Source organism: Cyprinodon tularosa, unplaced genomic scaffold (genome assembly GCF_016077235.1).
Source record: "Cyprinodon tularosa strain WSP-4 unplaced genomic scaffold, ASM1607723v1 ctg908, whole genome shotgun sequence".
Classification (NCBI taxonomy): Eukaryota; Metazoa; Chordata; class Actinopteri; order Cyprinodontiformes; family Cyprinodontidae; genus Cyprinodon; species Cyprinodon tularosa.
This window is the reverse complement of record NW_024039683.1, coordinates 774,179-789,823: the sequence shown is the minus strand read 5'-3', so window position 1 is coordinate 789,823 and position 15,645 is coordinate 774,179. Positions and strand designations below refer to the sequence as shown.

Sequence of the window (15,645 nt, the reverse complement as noted above, 5' to 3'; positions counted from 1 at the left end):
TAAAGTAACTATTTTTAATTTAATCATTTAGCACCGCTGTTGGGACATTGAGTTAAATTCAGTTTATCTATGATTAATGAAATACATGTTCTTAAAGTTTTTTTTGTTTTATTTTTTTTTTTTTGTAGTATTTGCTTTGACTTATATACAAATACAATTTAGATTTTCTCTTTCCCCAACTGTTAATAAAGTATTTTGGAACAAACTGAAATAATTGAGTTTCTAATTAATGTTTCAAAGTTAATGGTTCAAAGCAAACTTGTGGAATCTGTTAAATTCCAAAGAAGAAAATGTGCAATGTTTTTCTTAAGAGACCAAAAAGTTTCCTTCATGATTTTTAAACAGTTAAATGCATCAGTAAATTGATTTTAAGATATTTGCTATTAGAAACTGATTTGAGGGATGGTTTCTAGATTCAAAACATGATTTTATTTAACTTCGTATTAAATGAGCATTTTTAATTCAATTCAATTCAGTTTATTTATATAGCGCCAAATTCACAACACATGTCATCTCAAGGCACTTTACAGTTTAACTGATAATAAATCGATTAACTTAATGCTAAACAGTAACCCTGAATATTTATTGTGAAAATATGACATAAATAACAGGTCAATACTCAAAAATTGAAATAAAGATATGCTATTGTTTTTTGTTATAGAAGATTTATAAAAGACCTGGCCTATATATATTTATATCTTGATCATACAAAGCTTTTTAATATATGTTGTGTTTTTCAGTGTTCATTAGTTAATTTGTGAAAGATGTATGCTTGTTGACAAGTTTCGTTTTTATTCGCAATAAATGTCTAAAATGTAGAAATTATTAAGTCTTCAGCGTGTTTATATACGCGTTTTTTCCAGTCTACATAAAAAGAGAAAGTGTGGTGGTTTTATTCTGAAAGGTTTCCCGGAAGTTCCCCTAATTAGTGATCTGCAGCTTTTGGAGGCAGCTGGACCGGCGGCAGCAGTAGATGCTGTCCCATCATCAGATCACACCCAACGGGGCCGCAGCGCACCGCTCCTCGGGCTGAGCACCATGACACCCGCAGCCTGAGCCGCACTGAGGACCAGACCCCCGGAGGACCGGCAGCACGCGCACAACACCACGGTCACACGCACAGAGATAAACAGGCGCACGCGCGCGCGTCAGCGATACCGAAGATCCCAGCGACCCTCCCGCAGACACACGGACGGACGGACGGACGGACGGGAGGGAGGCGAACTCCAGCCGCGCCGCGGAGCTGTCACTGCAGAGAGGCGTCCCGCGAGAGAATTGAGTCATTTCACGCCCACGCAGATTTGAAAACATGTCATCTTCGGGCAAGGACGCCAACAGTGGGCATTACGCCAACTATGTGGGACCGTACCGGCTGGAGAAGACGCTGGGGAAAGGACAGACAGGTTAGTGCAAACCGCCTCATCACCGCACCTCACGCTGCTCTTTAACCGGCCACAGTTTGATGCTGATGGAGGCGGCAGGTGGAGAACAGCCTCCTAAATGCGGATAGAGGCTGCAGAGAGTGGAGCTGCGCTCATCATGATGATGGTGATGATGTGCCTTTAATGCTTGTTGTCAGGCAGACAGAGCTGGGTGATAATGGGCCCTTCTGAGGTTTGTCTGTCTCTGAATTTCCTCCATCTGTCACTGGGGCCTCTGCACAAGAGGCAGAGCAGTGATGCTGCACCGTCCAAACCTGCACATTCAGGGTGATGCTGCAGCTTTGGCTCCAATGCAGCACAGTCCAGCTCGGTGGGGTGACTGGAACAGCAAGTTGCATGTTCATGTCCTCATTCAGGTCCAGCCTGTGTAGGAGAGGAGAAGTCTGGTGATGATTGCAGAACTTCTTTGCTCAGCAACTCTGGATCCTTTTATCGCAGTGGCTGAAATGTTTAATTAAAGTAAGAAGTGGATGAATCAGGTCCTGTACAGCTGAGTGACATTCAACTTAAAAGATGCAGTGAAGAGCTTCTGATGCTTGTTTGGACTGATAAGACCAGTCCAAATGTGTCTATGGAGACCTGAGAAAATATTATTAGATTATGAGCTAGAAATCAAGATCTTTTGGATTTTTCAGTGGTCTAAACTGCATAATGTTCTTTGTTATGGTGGATTTATTGAAAAAAAAGGTGATTGTAATTGTTTTAGCACAAAAAAAAAAATAATGAGCCATCGACTACTTTATATTATGTAAAAAACTGAACAAGTGACACACAAACATACACCTTTAAGCCAGACAAATCAAACTGTACGACGAAACTGCAGGTTTTAAAAAGTTCACAGCTCATGATGTACTGTATGTTCTTCCACTGGATGGCCTGATGCTCTAATGCAGGGGTCTTCAACGTTTTCCAGGCCAAGGACCCCCAAACTGATGGCGAGATGGACCCCCTAATTATATATATGGTGTGAAATAGTGTTCTATCAAACTGCTCCTATAGTCACTCTATTACAGATGGAGTAATGTAACTAAAGTAATCCCTCCCTGGGATTATTAAAGTATTTCTGCTTCCTGGTTGAATGGACAGGTGTTGTGAATGAAACGGTGTCCAGATTGAAAGAGCTCCTGTGTGTCGCTGAATGTGAGCATTGATGACTGAAAGACATCTTCTGCCTCCATTTATCTGTTTACTGCAGTCTGTTGGATTCATGTTAATGTGGAATTAAAGACTTTCAGTTAGTGGAAAAAATTGCAGGGGGGAATATAAAATTTTTTAAAAAGTCTTATCAACCAAACTTTTGCGACCCCCATCCAGTACCTCCGTGGACCCCCTAGGGGTCACAGACCCCCTGTTGAAGACCTCCGCTCTATTGCAATCTACCGTCTTCTCTTCTTCAACTTTTATTGGCATTACGCTGTCACAAGTACAGAGGACTGAAATTCACACTCTGTATTTAAACCATCTCCTTGGGGAGCAGCAGGCTGCCATTGTGTGGCCCCCGGGTAGCAGTGTGGGGTCAAGGGTCTTTCTCAGGAACCCAGAGTGGCAGTCCATGGGAGTGTGTGGGACTTAAACTCAGAACCTCCGAGACCCAAGCGCATGCTCTAACCACTAGGCCACCACAGGAAGTAGCTGCTGACACTGTATGTCCAGAAAGCAAACATTGGACTCAGCGCTGAGAGATTGCGCTAGTTGGACTCATCTATCTGGAAAAAGAAGAACTCCCTTGTTTGCACATGCGCAGTGCAGGATCTGCTCTCTAGGGCTGACTGAATTTCAAACATGTTTGATTTTCTCCCGAACCTACGATCCCTGATGGGGAGGTAGAGCTGAGAGGCTGATCTCCCCTCGTTACCCCCTTTATGCTACACGACGCATGATTAGGCTAAAACGCGACACGATCCAAAAAAATCACACACGACTGGAGAATCGACCTAAAAAGGGCAAAAACCTGGACAGTTTATGCCCGGTTTAGGCGGAGATGTTTTCTACAGTAGACTGACTCAGGATGAGTGTGGGTTGCATTCCAGATTCCTGCTTTCACGTGTTGATGTGCCCATGGGCAAGGCATTTTAGCTCATCGTTGTTGTTTGAATGGTCTCACATTTCTTAGGACGCTGAGCGAATGTTTAGGTAGTTTGAAACAGGAAATTTCAGTCAGTCTACCGTATATAAGAAGCAATTTAAATGTTGAATTAAAGGGATTCAACAACGGAGCCTTGAGGAACCTCACATGCAACCTTTTTTTGGAGTTCCAGTCTGGATTTACATAAACAGTATGGTCAGAATATTATAATAACCTGAGTTAGAAACAGGAATGAGATCAAGTAATGCCAGCATAGCAGTTTCAGGTGCTTCGGTGAAACCTTTCAGTCTAACTAGGCCTGAGAGTTTGTTTACAAACCAAGCCTGCCGGATGCTTTAATTTAGTCATGTGCATCCAACCCCCGTACACCTCATTCAGGCGGCTTATAATTTTGTTTTTTAACACCATCTTTGCTTTAGAAGACGGGGTTAAATTTACATGATAAAAGCTTGGAACTGATTAGAGCTCCAGCACGGCTCTGCATCGTCTTCGTTTGTGATGCTCTTTCATTTAGTGGTGTGTTCTCTAACCCCTAACAGATTTAAACTGACAATAAAATCATCAGGAATTCAAAATATACATTTATCTAATCTAAAAGTGCACTGAAGGGCAAAAAAAGAAAGCAGAAGGCTGATCTTTCTTTCCTGGGATCTCTGGAAGTGAAGCAGCAGCTCAGCTCCACTGTTTACGGCTCAGTTGGTTCGGTGCAGGTTCCCTGTTTTGGATGCTCCACCATCTGTGATCGCACGCAGCCAAGAATAATCCGGTCCAGCAGGTAAAAGTGATTTGCAGCTCCCTTCCTCTGCGGGGTGAATAATTCATATCCAGCCAATTAGTTTGTCTGCAGACTCTGAGTTGGGTCTTTACAGGCTGCGTTGCCGCCATATTAATCACAGTTTTTCTTTTACTCCTTTGTTCTTAGGCAGAGAGGCGACTGAGCACAACTAAAAGTTCATTTATTTTTAAACCATCTCTGTGTAGACTGACTGAACTTCCTGATCTGTTCCTTTCAAACATGGATCCGGTTGGAGTCACATTGAAGTTCCTCAGCTTTATAGGCTCCTGCAGCTTCCTGAACAGGTTCCTTATGCATCCAGATCCTGTTCCTGAAATGATACAAAGCAGAGAAAATGAAAGAGGAGCTGTTGTCTAACCACTGCTTTCATTCTTCATTTATAAAGATGATTTGCGGCTGTTTGATCTTCCCATGACTCTCCAGCGCGCTTCTGGAAGCTCATGTCTCAGCAGAAAGTGACGTCAGCTCAGACTTGCATCGGCTCCATGTTGGAGCGAATGAGGAGAAAAGTAATTTTCCTGCAGCTTTAGCTCAGTTCCTCCAAACTAAATGAATCTCCCAGTAGTTTAATTGGCTTTGTTTTCTGCTCTGAATGAGATGCAGCACTGCAGCATCTTCTTCTCTCCCTCTAACGCTGCAGTTTTCCTCCTGGCTCTGGATGATGGTGTGATTATGGATCTGCAGAAGGTGGGATGCTGCAGCAGGAGCTTAGAAATCATGCAGACATGTTGGTCTGTGTTGATGAAGCAGCAGCAGCTCGTGCTGCAGACAGAGGGAGGATGTTAGCTCGCTGGCGGTTTCCGTGGGAACCCAAAGCTGTAGTGCTGAGCTATCAGACTGGGAACTCCGGATACGGTTAAACCTCCTACATGAGTGCAGGCCGGGCTCGCTCTGGCTTCTTGCTGTGTGCTACTGTTTGTGGGAAACACTGCGGGCCTCTGTTAGCTAGCTTCTTGGCTCAGATGTTTGAGATTCTCTGCATTGTTAGGATGTGATAGAAGGATTGAAAACTTCTGAATGGTTCTGATTTTTCTCACCATATTTTAATACTTTTAGTGGCTGGCAAATGGAAACAGTTTTTATGTAGAAAGCACTTAAAAATTAAAAACAATGCTTTTATAATAAATAAAACTGTTTCAGGACCTTGAGAACCATGATTCTGAACCTTTTTCTGGAATAAAGATGTCTCCTTCTCTGGCTCGATATGTGTTTGAACTTCTTTTTAATAGAACTTTAAGCTGCAGTGAAAAAAATGGTTCTCTTCTAATTCTAAATGAAATTATAATTAAAACTCCAGCTGAATGTCAAACATTAGATGCTCCTGCAGATAATCGGTTCTGTTGGTAGAAGGCCTGTGATCTACAGCCTTTCTCCAGATCTCTGAAGGATCCTGTGTTCTTTCTGAATGTTTAGTGCGCTGTGTGCAGAAAAAAAAATGTTTTTTTATCTTTTATTTCTATTATTATTCATCCTCATTTTGCTAAAATAAAGAAATCCTGACTATAAACTGATTGTTTCAGCTGAATCTTGTTTAGCAACCGTAGTTTTTTAAAATCCGTCTGATTCATGTTATTTTTCCGTCCCGCAGCGATGAGCCCGGAACAATGGCTTCATGGTGTTTGTCCTGCTGAGTGGGGAGAGGCTCCTCCGCCGACTCTAAACAATTAGTTTGTGTTCATGTGTGAGACGCCGTCTGCAGAGGGGGTTATGGTAAAGAAGGCTTTTAAAAACACTACAGACTCCATGCAGCGCTTATTCTCTAGATGCTGGCCGACAGTTTGGGTGGTTGTCATGGTTTCAGCTCTCCTCCAATGAGAGGCTCCGTTCCTTTTTTTCTTTGGTCTTCACTGTAAGAGCGCAGACTGCCAGTATTTTCCTCTCTTTCTAGTCATTTCCCAGCCTCCCTGATCTGCTTTTTGACCACCTCTGAATCCCTCAGTGATTTATTATTTTCCTCTGGTGCTGCAGCACAATACATGCAGAATATCTATAACTCTAGTAGTTACAGTACATGCTTAATCCTTAAATTTAGTCCAAAAATTCTTGCTTTCTAGTTATCAAATATTTAATTATAGCTCTTTGAAGTCTCATATGAGAGATTCAGTTCTTTATTTAGAAGAAAACCTTTTTTAGATGCCATCCTGGTCCCGGGTCACCTGAATCTGCTCATTTAACCGTAAACACACAGATTTTTCTGCCTGAGTCTCATGCCATCCAGGATAACAACACTGGAGAGATGAGCGTGTTTAGGTTTATTCATAAGTAACCTGTCATCAGAACACGTCTGCGTGTCGCAGCGTGCCTTCTAATGAAAGTGTCATGTTGCTGATGGGACCTTCCTAAAGACTGCGGCCCCTGGGCCCTTGTAGCAGGAATGAAGGCGAGTGTGGGATGATGGAGGGGGCTGCAGGAAAAGCCCCAGCACAGATGGCTTGCTGCCTTCAGGTGGCTGAAATACAGCTTCATTATCAGCAGGTTGCAGGTGGGGAGGCTCTCTGCTGATGTATTCATGTCTACATGCCTGTGTGTGAGAGAGAGAGAGATCCTGAGGTGTTTTCTTCGGGTTGTTCTCCGTGTTTTATTAGACTTTCAGGCTTTGCTTCATTATGATGCATTAAATGTAAAACAGCTCCCATTAAATTTACGTCGCTTCATTTGCATTCAGAGGAGGACAAAACCATGCAAACGTAGAAGCCTTCTGCTTCAGCCCAGCTTAAATGCTCCGTTTAACGACAGAGACGCTGAAGAAATGGTTTAAATGTTTACGAAGCATCAAAGGCAGCTCTGTTTTATATCAGTTTGCTGTGACAGTAAAAGATTAAACAAATATTGATGACTTTAAAACAATGATTGAATCTCTCACCGCTCCAAGGATTGAACTAAAAAGAATTGAAGGTTGAGGCTAATGATGTGCAGCAGCTGGGCTCGGATCATCAGGCTCAGAGGAAACCACAGCTGCTGTCGGAGGGTGATGACCCTAAACTGGTTCGGGTCCTAAGAACCAGATATAAGGTGCTCACTGATATGACAGTGATGATGTCACTGATAATTGTGATGATTTTTTTTTTTTTTTTCAGACTTACCTGTAACCTGTCCAGCTTTATTTATAGACCTGTTTGCAGGAGATCTTTATTTCTTTATCGACTCCTATTGACACATTTTAATTTGGCTTAATGGAATAAGGAGGAGGGGCCAGGCTATGTTAAAGGTATAAAGGATGAACTTTTATTTGTGGTTGGTCCTCCTAATTGTCAATCATTCAGGTGATATATATTTATGTAAGGCTGTCCTATGTGCTCGTCCCGTTTGCTATCTTTTTCTGTACATGCGTATATGTGTGGTGAGCTGCGGTTTCAGACAGTCATTGAAGCTCACCTTTCTCTCTGCGGTTCTTTCAAAATGGCCAAGGGTCTTAAGAGAAAAAGTGTCTACAAAGATGAGAAGGAAAAGGCCTCAGAAGAGGCAGATATATCCCATAATGCTTTGCACAGAGAGCTCTCTCCGTGCAGAGCATTATGGGATTTGCTGTCACAGCGGCCGGCTGTCACCATAGGCTGTCGCTACCTGACAGTGGCGACTAATAACAAAGATGGCACCGCACAGTGGAGGAGGAGTTACTTGACCAACAGGAGCAAAAAGCAGTGATCATCTGTCCAAACTGTCAGTTAACTGAGTTTGCTATAAAGTCCACTATATATTCCCTGCTGTATGTGGACACAGTAAGCTTGTATGAGCTAAGAGAACAGCATATCTTAAACAGGGCGTGCACGAAGAGAAATGAGCTCATGTCTGCTCACACACGCATTTAACAGGCGTTTCCTCTCTGGAGCGGGTACAGGGTTGTGCATGTGCATTTCTTTTTAAAGTGGAGAGGGCGTGTCTTAAACAAATTTGCAGAAAATCCTCAAAAATACGTTTAAATGGCAGAATATTCAATATTTCAGTTTTAACCTATTATTAGCTGAACTTTATCTACAGTATTTGTTTGTTTGTAGAGTGATTTTTCCGGTTGGGGCATAAACAAGCAAAACCTCAGTGGTAAAGGTTCCTTATTTCTCTTTTATTAGTCAATCTACATTTTTTTGCTGTATCTTCTGCATAGATTTTGATTTTAGAGATTTTAGATCATAGATTTGATTTTAGAGCTGAAAAAATGAGTCATGTTAATCATAGTTATTGATTTTAATAACTACTAATTTAGTAATCTAGTAAATTCAATTCAATTCAGTTTATTTATATAGCGCCAAATTCACAACACATGTCATCTCAAGGCACTTTACAGTTCAACCAGATCAAATTGATACAAAGTTTTCTATCTAAGGAAAACCAGTTGATTGCATTGACTCATTGACTCAAATACAATCCCCCACACTAAGCATGCTTGTAGCGACAGTGGAGAGGAAAAACTCCCTTTTAACAGGAAGAAACCTCCAGCAGAACCAGGCTCAGTGTGAGCGGTCATCTGCCGAGGCCGACTGGGGTTCAAGGAGACAGAAGCAGAGATACAAAAAGCAGCTGTAAAAGGCGGCCCCGTCCAGGAAACACACAGCCAGGCAGACGAGCTCCAAGGCAGCTCCCATGCCAGAGGACGAAGAAAGCACATCCACTCAGTCACGGTCAGAGAAACAGGACCACACTGGAAAACAGGCCGATCTCCAACATCTATAAACAAGGGTGTTGATAGAAGCAGCACAGCTGATGTTTCTTTCCAGGATGACGTCACAGCCAAACAGGAACAGACGAGGCAAAGCTACTCTGAGGAAAAGCAGAGAGAGCAGAAGGTTAGAGATTGAACTAACAGATTCTGCAGAATAGGAGAACAGAGAGAGAATGAAGCAGAATGATGAAATGGGGGTCCCTATGTCCTCCAAAAGTCTAAGCCTATAGCAGCATAACTATAGAGATAGCTCAGGATAACCTGAGCCACTCTAACTATAAGCTTTTTAAAAAAAAGGAAAGTTTTAAGCCTAGCCTTAAAAGTAGACAGGGTGTCTGCCTCACGGACTAAAACTGGTAGTTGGTTCCACAGGAGAGGAGCCTGATAACTAAAAGATCTGCCTCCCATTCTACTTTTAGAAATTCTAGGAACCACTAGTAAACCTGCAGATTGAGAGCGAAGTGCTCTGTTAGGAACATAAGGAACAATCAGATCTCTGATATAAGATGGAGCTTGGCCATTTAAGGCTTTATATGTGAGAAGGAGGATTTTAAATTCTATTCTTGATTTAACAGGAAGCCAATGAAGAGAAGCCAGGATAGGCGAGATATGATCTCTCTTTTTAATTTTCATTAGAACTCTGGCTGCAGCATTTTGGATCAGCTGAAGGCTTTTAACTACAGTTTGTGGACTTCCTGATAGTAAAGAATTACAATAGTCCAGCCTTGAAGTAACAAATGCATGGACTAGTTTCTCAGCATCACCCCTGGACAGGATATTTCTAATTTTTGCAATGTTCCTCAGATGAAAGAAGGAAATTCTAGAAACCTCTTTGATGTGGGATTTAAATGACAGGTCCTGATCAAAAACAACACCAAGATTTTTTACTTTATTATCTGAAATCAGTTTAATCCCATCCAAATGAAGTGACTGGCTAATCAGTTTCTTTTTCAGAGACTCTGGTCCAAAGACTATAACTTCTGTTTTGTCTGCATTCAGAAGCAGAAAGTTAAGAGTCATCCAGGTTTTTATGTCTTCAAGACATGCCTGTAATCTATGTAATGGGTTAGCTTCATCTGGATTTATAGACAGATATAGCTGGGTATCATCAGCATAACAGTGGAAATAAATGTTAACTGGAGTATAGACTGTAAAACATGCCTATAGCTGACAGACGACCCACTTAGATCAGTAATAATATCAATTTGTAAAACAAATACATAAATACTTTGCATTTAAGATAAAAAAAAAAAAAAACTTTTTCTATTCAAAGTGGAAAAATTTTAGATCCACCTGGTTTAATTGGTAAAAAAAATCTTCTTTAAGGAACCTTTGGCTATCAGGTTATTAAAAGATTAATAATCAGATAATCAAAAAATAATAGACAGATTAATGATTTTCAAAGGATCCTTAGAAATACAACTATTTCTATCAATGTGTTTTATTTAGGGCTGCAACTAACGATTATGTTGCAAATCGATTACGCGTCCATTATTTTTTCAATTTATCGATTGGTTGCACTCAAACATTTTAGTTTGATGAACATGACTTTTCCCCTGCGCTACATCAGTGCTTGGTCCGGAGTTGGATCATGGCGTTGACCAGGACCAGCATTCATCTGTTGGTCCTTCTGTCTCTCTTTCTGTCTCACCTTCATCTTTTTTTGGTACGGAGATTTCACAAAGGAGAGTTTGTAAGGCAGGTGACGGAGAGTAAAGCTGGTGGGGTTTGGAGGAAGCTCTCAGTCTGTGGATGGATGTGGGAGTTATTTAAAATTATGACTGCTGTCTAACATCCTCCTTCTCCTCCTCTTCTGCCATCTCTCCTTTTTTATCCACGTCATCCCTTCAGTTCCTCTTCCTTTCCCCCCTCCATGCAGAGGGTCTCGGTTACCACAGTAACCAGCTGGTTGGAGGTATCCTCGCTCTTCATCATCCACCAGTCCCAGAAGGGGGGGAGGTGGGTCTTTTGCTCGAGCCATTAAACAACAACTGAGAAAGTACTCCCCCATCGCTCCTGCTGCATCTCTCTGCTTCCTCTTCCTCACATCGCTCACGTACTCCAGCCTGCCCTGCCTCTCCCCTCCATCCTCTTCCTCCCAGTGGTCTTCCTGAGCTCGTCAGGCCGTGGCCCGGCTCCGTCTCTGAATGCCTGCCGCTTCAATGAATCATTATGAAGCTGCAGCCTGTTTCTCATCTTCCAAAGCCGCTCTGTCCTCCACGTTATCCACAGCTTCATCTCACCGGACACATGAAGTGACCTCACCCCCATCCTAAAAGGCATTAGAGTATTTCACATTGAGAAGAAGAGGCAGAACCAAAGCTGTGGCAGCAGTGGAAAGTTAGGAAAGGATTCATGCAGAGAATGAGGCAAACGTCTGGCTTCATCTTCTTCTTTCTCTGTTGGAAGTTAATGTTTGTTTTCCCCGTCGCCAAGCAGGAGTTAGGAGGATAAAAATCACGGAACGTTGCTTTCAGAAGTACTCACTGAATTAATGATGCAAGAGAAGAAAAAGTGAGGAGCAGCCTTCAGATCAGATGAAACAGAAACTTTGATAGCGTGGGAAAAGGAGGGGCGGGATAAACGCTGTTTACGATGTCCGTGTGATTCGATTAGCCGGAGTCATGCTTGTCTCTGGCTCTCAGACTAACACACATCAGGACGCCGTCCGCATTGGTTCCCGGGCCTGCAGACACCTTGTGTCAAGCTGGTTTATGCGGCTGTCATTCTGCCTGGTGGCTGTTGGTCAGAGCAGCTCTGTGCTGCTGGGGGGGGGGGGGGGGCAATAAGTTTCTGTTTAATGAAAACTTTGCCACATTTATTGCTGATGCCGTGAATTTATCTTTCACAGCTCCAACAAAATCAGGCTGGAAATTGAGAACATTTGTTTACAGAGAGAAAAAATAAATGAAACTAATTCATTTTTAATTAACTTTTCTTAATTTATCTGCGATGCCAGGAACTTATCAGTAATTCGGTACAAAGGTTTTATTCTTTTTCCCACTGACCTCAAGCCTGGAAAACAACCTGGCTGAGGTTTGCTGATGATTAGCAGTTTGTCACTGTTTTCAGACACACCTGTTTACTCTGTGGAGATGCAACGCAAAAAATAATACAAATTAATTATGAATTTGGCAAAGACGTTTTATACAAAAAATGTCCATTTTCACATGAGGCATGTTTCACAACAGCAGAGCTTAGAAATCCAGGATAAGAGATGAAGCCAGAAGTTACAGAGGAGCATCGGTGCATCGTTTCATTAAAGCTCAATCAGGCCCACGATCAACTTAGTTTTCCTATAAAGCCACATTTGTCTGTCAAGTTGCCATGGCAGGAGTGAATCAAGCATAGAGCTTCAGACAGTGTTTGGTGAAGTTTGCACTCTGCTACTTCTTTATCCTGTCGCCTTACATATAAGTGTGGGTACCTGTAGGGGATGGTGCCTCATGCTGCTAGCTGCAGCTGATGATCTGCTAATAGATGCTAACGGTGCCGGATGCAGGAGTTGCAGCCGTGGACCTGAGGCGGTCAAATGCTTTATCCTTTAGAGTCTTCAGCTTCACCAGTTCTGCCTCTGGGATTGTATTTGGCTTCACAGATATTGCAGAAAGTATGACCTGCATTGGAGTTTGGAAAGCGGAGCCCTTCTCCCAAACGATTTCCGTTCGCTGTGCTAGCTTTGTTTATGGTAACGAGTTTATTGTGTGTGCAGAGCTGCGTTCAGGCCCACCATGGAAAATCAACTCCCTCTGTGTCATAGAGATGTGTTTAGGTACTAAGACATGCTACTGTTTGATTTTACATGAAGGAGGCACCGATGGATTTCAGCTGATACCAATAAACGTACAGAATCCGGTACTAGGGCTGAACAATAAGACAATGTATATATATTGATGGACGTATATAGAAAATCAATAAAAAAGTTCAATATAATAATAACAGTTTTCCTTCCTTATGCATTTTACCCATGTAGATTAATATTACAATCAAACGCAGACCCAGGACTATTCCTTCACTAAGCTCTGCGCCCTTCAAAGAGTTCAGAGAGCATTTGTTATTTCTTTTTAAAAAACTTGCAGTTTTGGTAAAAGAGCTGGTTGGTTGAATAAAGAGTAAAATTTTAATCAGTGTTTGTGTGTTCTGTATTTTTTTAAATAAAAGGTCGCTTAACGACAGCATGAGATGTCTATGGCTGCACTTAAAATATATGTTTTGAATTTGTTGATGATTATTGATATCAGTACAATGTGATTTCTATTTTATCGATATTCTTTTTTTCTCTCCGGTACCCATCCCAGATCATCCGTCATGTAGGCAGAACATTAAACCCCTGAGAACCTCAGGATCCCAAGAAAAAGCCCAAAGTTTTATTGGAGAGAGGAATGCCTGGATTTCTGTTGGCAACTGATTTGGATTAAAGGTGGAGGATAGACGGATGGATGGATGGATGGATGGATGGATGGATGGATGGAGCAATTGGTGGATGGATGGATGGATGGATGGAGCAATTGGTGGATGGATGGATGGATGGATGGATGGATGGATGGAGCAATTGGTGGATGGATGGATGGATGGATGGATGGAGCAATTGGTGGATGGATGGATGGATGGATGGATGGATGGATGGATGGAGCAATTGGTGGATGGATGGATGGATGGATGGATGGATGGAGCAATTGGTGGATGGATGGATGGATGGAGCAATTGGTGGATGGATGGATGGATGGATGGAGCAATTGGTGGATGGATGGATGGATGGATGGATGGATGGAGCGATTGGTGGATGGATGGATGGATGGATGGATGGAGCAATTGGTGGATGGATGGATGGATGGATGGATGGATGGATGGAGCAATTGGTGGATGGATGGATGGATGGAGCAATTGGTGGATGGATGGATGGATGGATGGAGCAATTGGTGGATGGATGGATGGATGGATGGATGGAGCGATTGGTGGATGGATGGATGGATGGATGGATGGAGCAATTGGTGGATGGATGGATGGATGGATGGATGGATGGAGCAATTGGTGGATGGATGGATGGATGGATGGATGGATGGATGGAGCAATTGGTGGATGGATGGATGGATGGAGCGATTGGTGGATGGATGGATGGATGGATGGATGGATGGAGCAATTGGTGGATGGATGGATGGATGGATGGATGGATGGAGCAATTGGTGGATGGATGGATGGATGGATGGATGGATGGAGCAATTGGTGGATGGATGGAGCAATTGGTGGGTGGATGGATGGATGGATGGAGCAATTGGTGGTTGGATGGATGGATGGATGGAGCGATTGGTGGATGGATAGATGGATGGATGGATGGAGCAATTGGTGGATGGATGGAGCAATTGGTGGGTGGTTGGATGGATGGATGGATGGATGGATGGATGGAGCGATTGGTGGATGGATGGAGCAATTGGTGGGTGGATGGATGGATGGATGGATGGATGGAGCGATTGGTGGATGGATGGATGGATGGATGGATGGATGGATGGATGGATGGATGGAGCGATTGGTGGATGGATGGATGGATGGATGGATGGATGGAGCAATTGGTGGATGGATGGAGCAATTGGTGGGTGGATGGATGGATGGATGGATGGATGGATGGAGCGATTGGTGGATGGATGGAGCAATTGGTGGGTGGATGGATGGATGGATGGATGGATGGAGCAATTGGTGGATGGATGGAGCAATTGGTGGGTGGATGGATGGATGGATGGATGGATGGATGGAGCGATTGGTGGATGGATGGAGCAATTGGTGGGTGGATGGATGGATGGATGGATGGAGCAATTGGTGGATGGATGGATGGATGGATGGATGGATGGATGGAGCAATTGGTGGATGGATGGAGCGATTGGTGGATGGATGGAGCAATTGGTGGGTGGATGGATGGATGGATGGATGGATGGAGCAATTGGTGGATGGATGAAGCAATTGGTGGGTGGATGGATGGATGGAGCAATTGGTGGATGGATGGAGCAATTGGTGGGTGGATGGATGGATGGATGGATGGATGGATGGAGCGATTGGTGGGTGGATGGATGGATGGATGGATGGGTGGATGGATGGATGGATGGATGGATGGATGGATGGATGGATGGACGAGGTGAACTGAGAATAACCAGCGATGTTCTGTTAGAACTTCCCAGGCTTGTTTACTTGTTTAAACCCAGCAGGTTTAGACTTCCATGGCTCTACTTTTCCCATCTGTCATCCTGTTTGCAGGCTGAGGAGGGATTGCTCCCAGCCCTGGGGACTCCTCCACGTCTCTCTCAAAGCTCCATTACCTCTGCTGTATGTTCAGACTCGTGTCCTGCATTTGTCTCTAGTCAATTATGTTTATAATGTGGAGCTTTAATGAACTCCTGCAGCCTGTGTGCAGCTTTGCATTATTAGCTGCAGCTGATCGTCTTAATATTTGCTGTAAATTTGATGTATGCTGGGAAAAACTGTGTTTATGGGTCTGTGTGTGGCCATGTTAAGCCATGTTTCCTCCTGCTGCGACTTCTCTGACGCTGAGGGTGGTTAACGCGCCGTGTGTGTCAGCCAGAGGAAAATGGGGTTTGGAAGTCCTGCTGGGTGGAAATGCATCCGTACAGCTCCATCAGGGCCAATCATAAACATGCAATGATGATTGCAACACCTG

General features: G+C 43.2%; 1 protein-coding gene across 7 annotated transcripts in view; it reads left to right on the top strand.

The window, feature by feature from the left end:
- The first annotated feature begins 941 nt into the window (after window positions 1-941).
- The window catches only part of LOC119776093 (serine/threonine-protein kinase BRSK2-like), a 164,673-nt gene continuing 149,969 nt past the window's right edge, over window positions 942-15,645 (top strand). For all 7 annotated transcript variants that reach the window (XM_038274332.1, XM_038274327.1, XM_038274331.1 and 4 more), the window contains exon 1: window positions 942-1,403. In XM_038274332.1, the coding sequence (XP_038130260.1) occupies window positions 1,310-1,403 (94 nt within the window). In that variant the 5' untranslated portion in view covers window positions 942-1,309. The remainder of the gene's footprint in view (window positions 1,404-15,645) is intronic.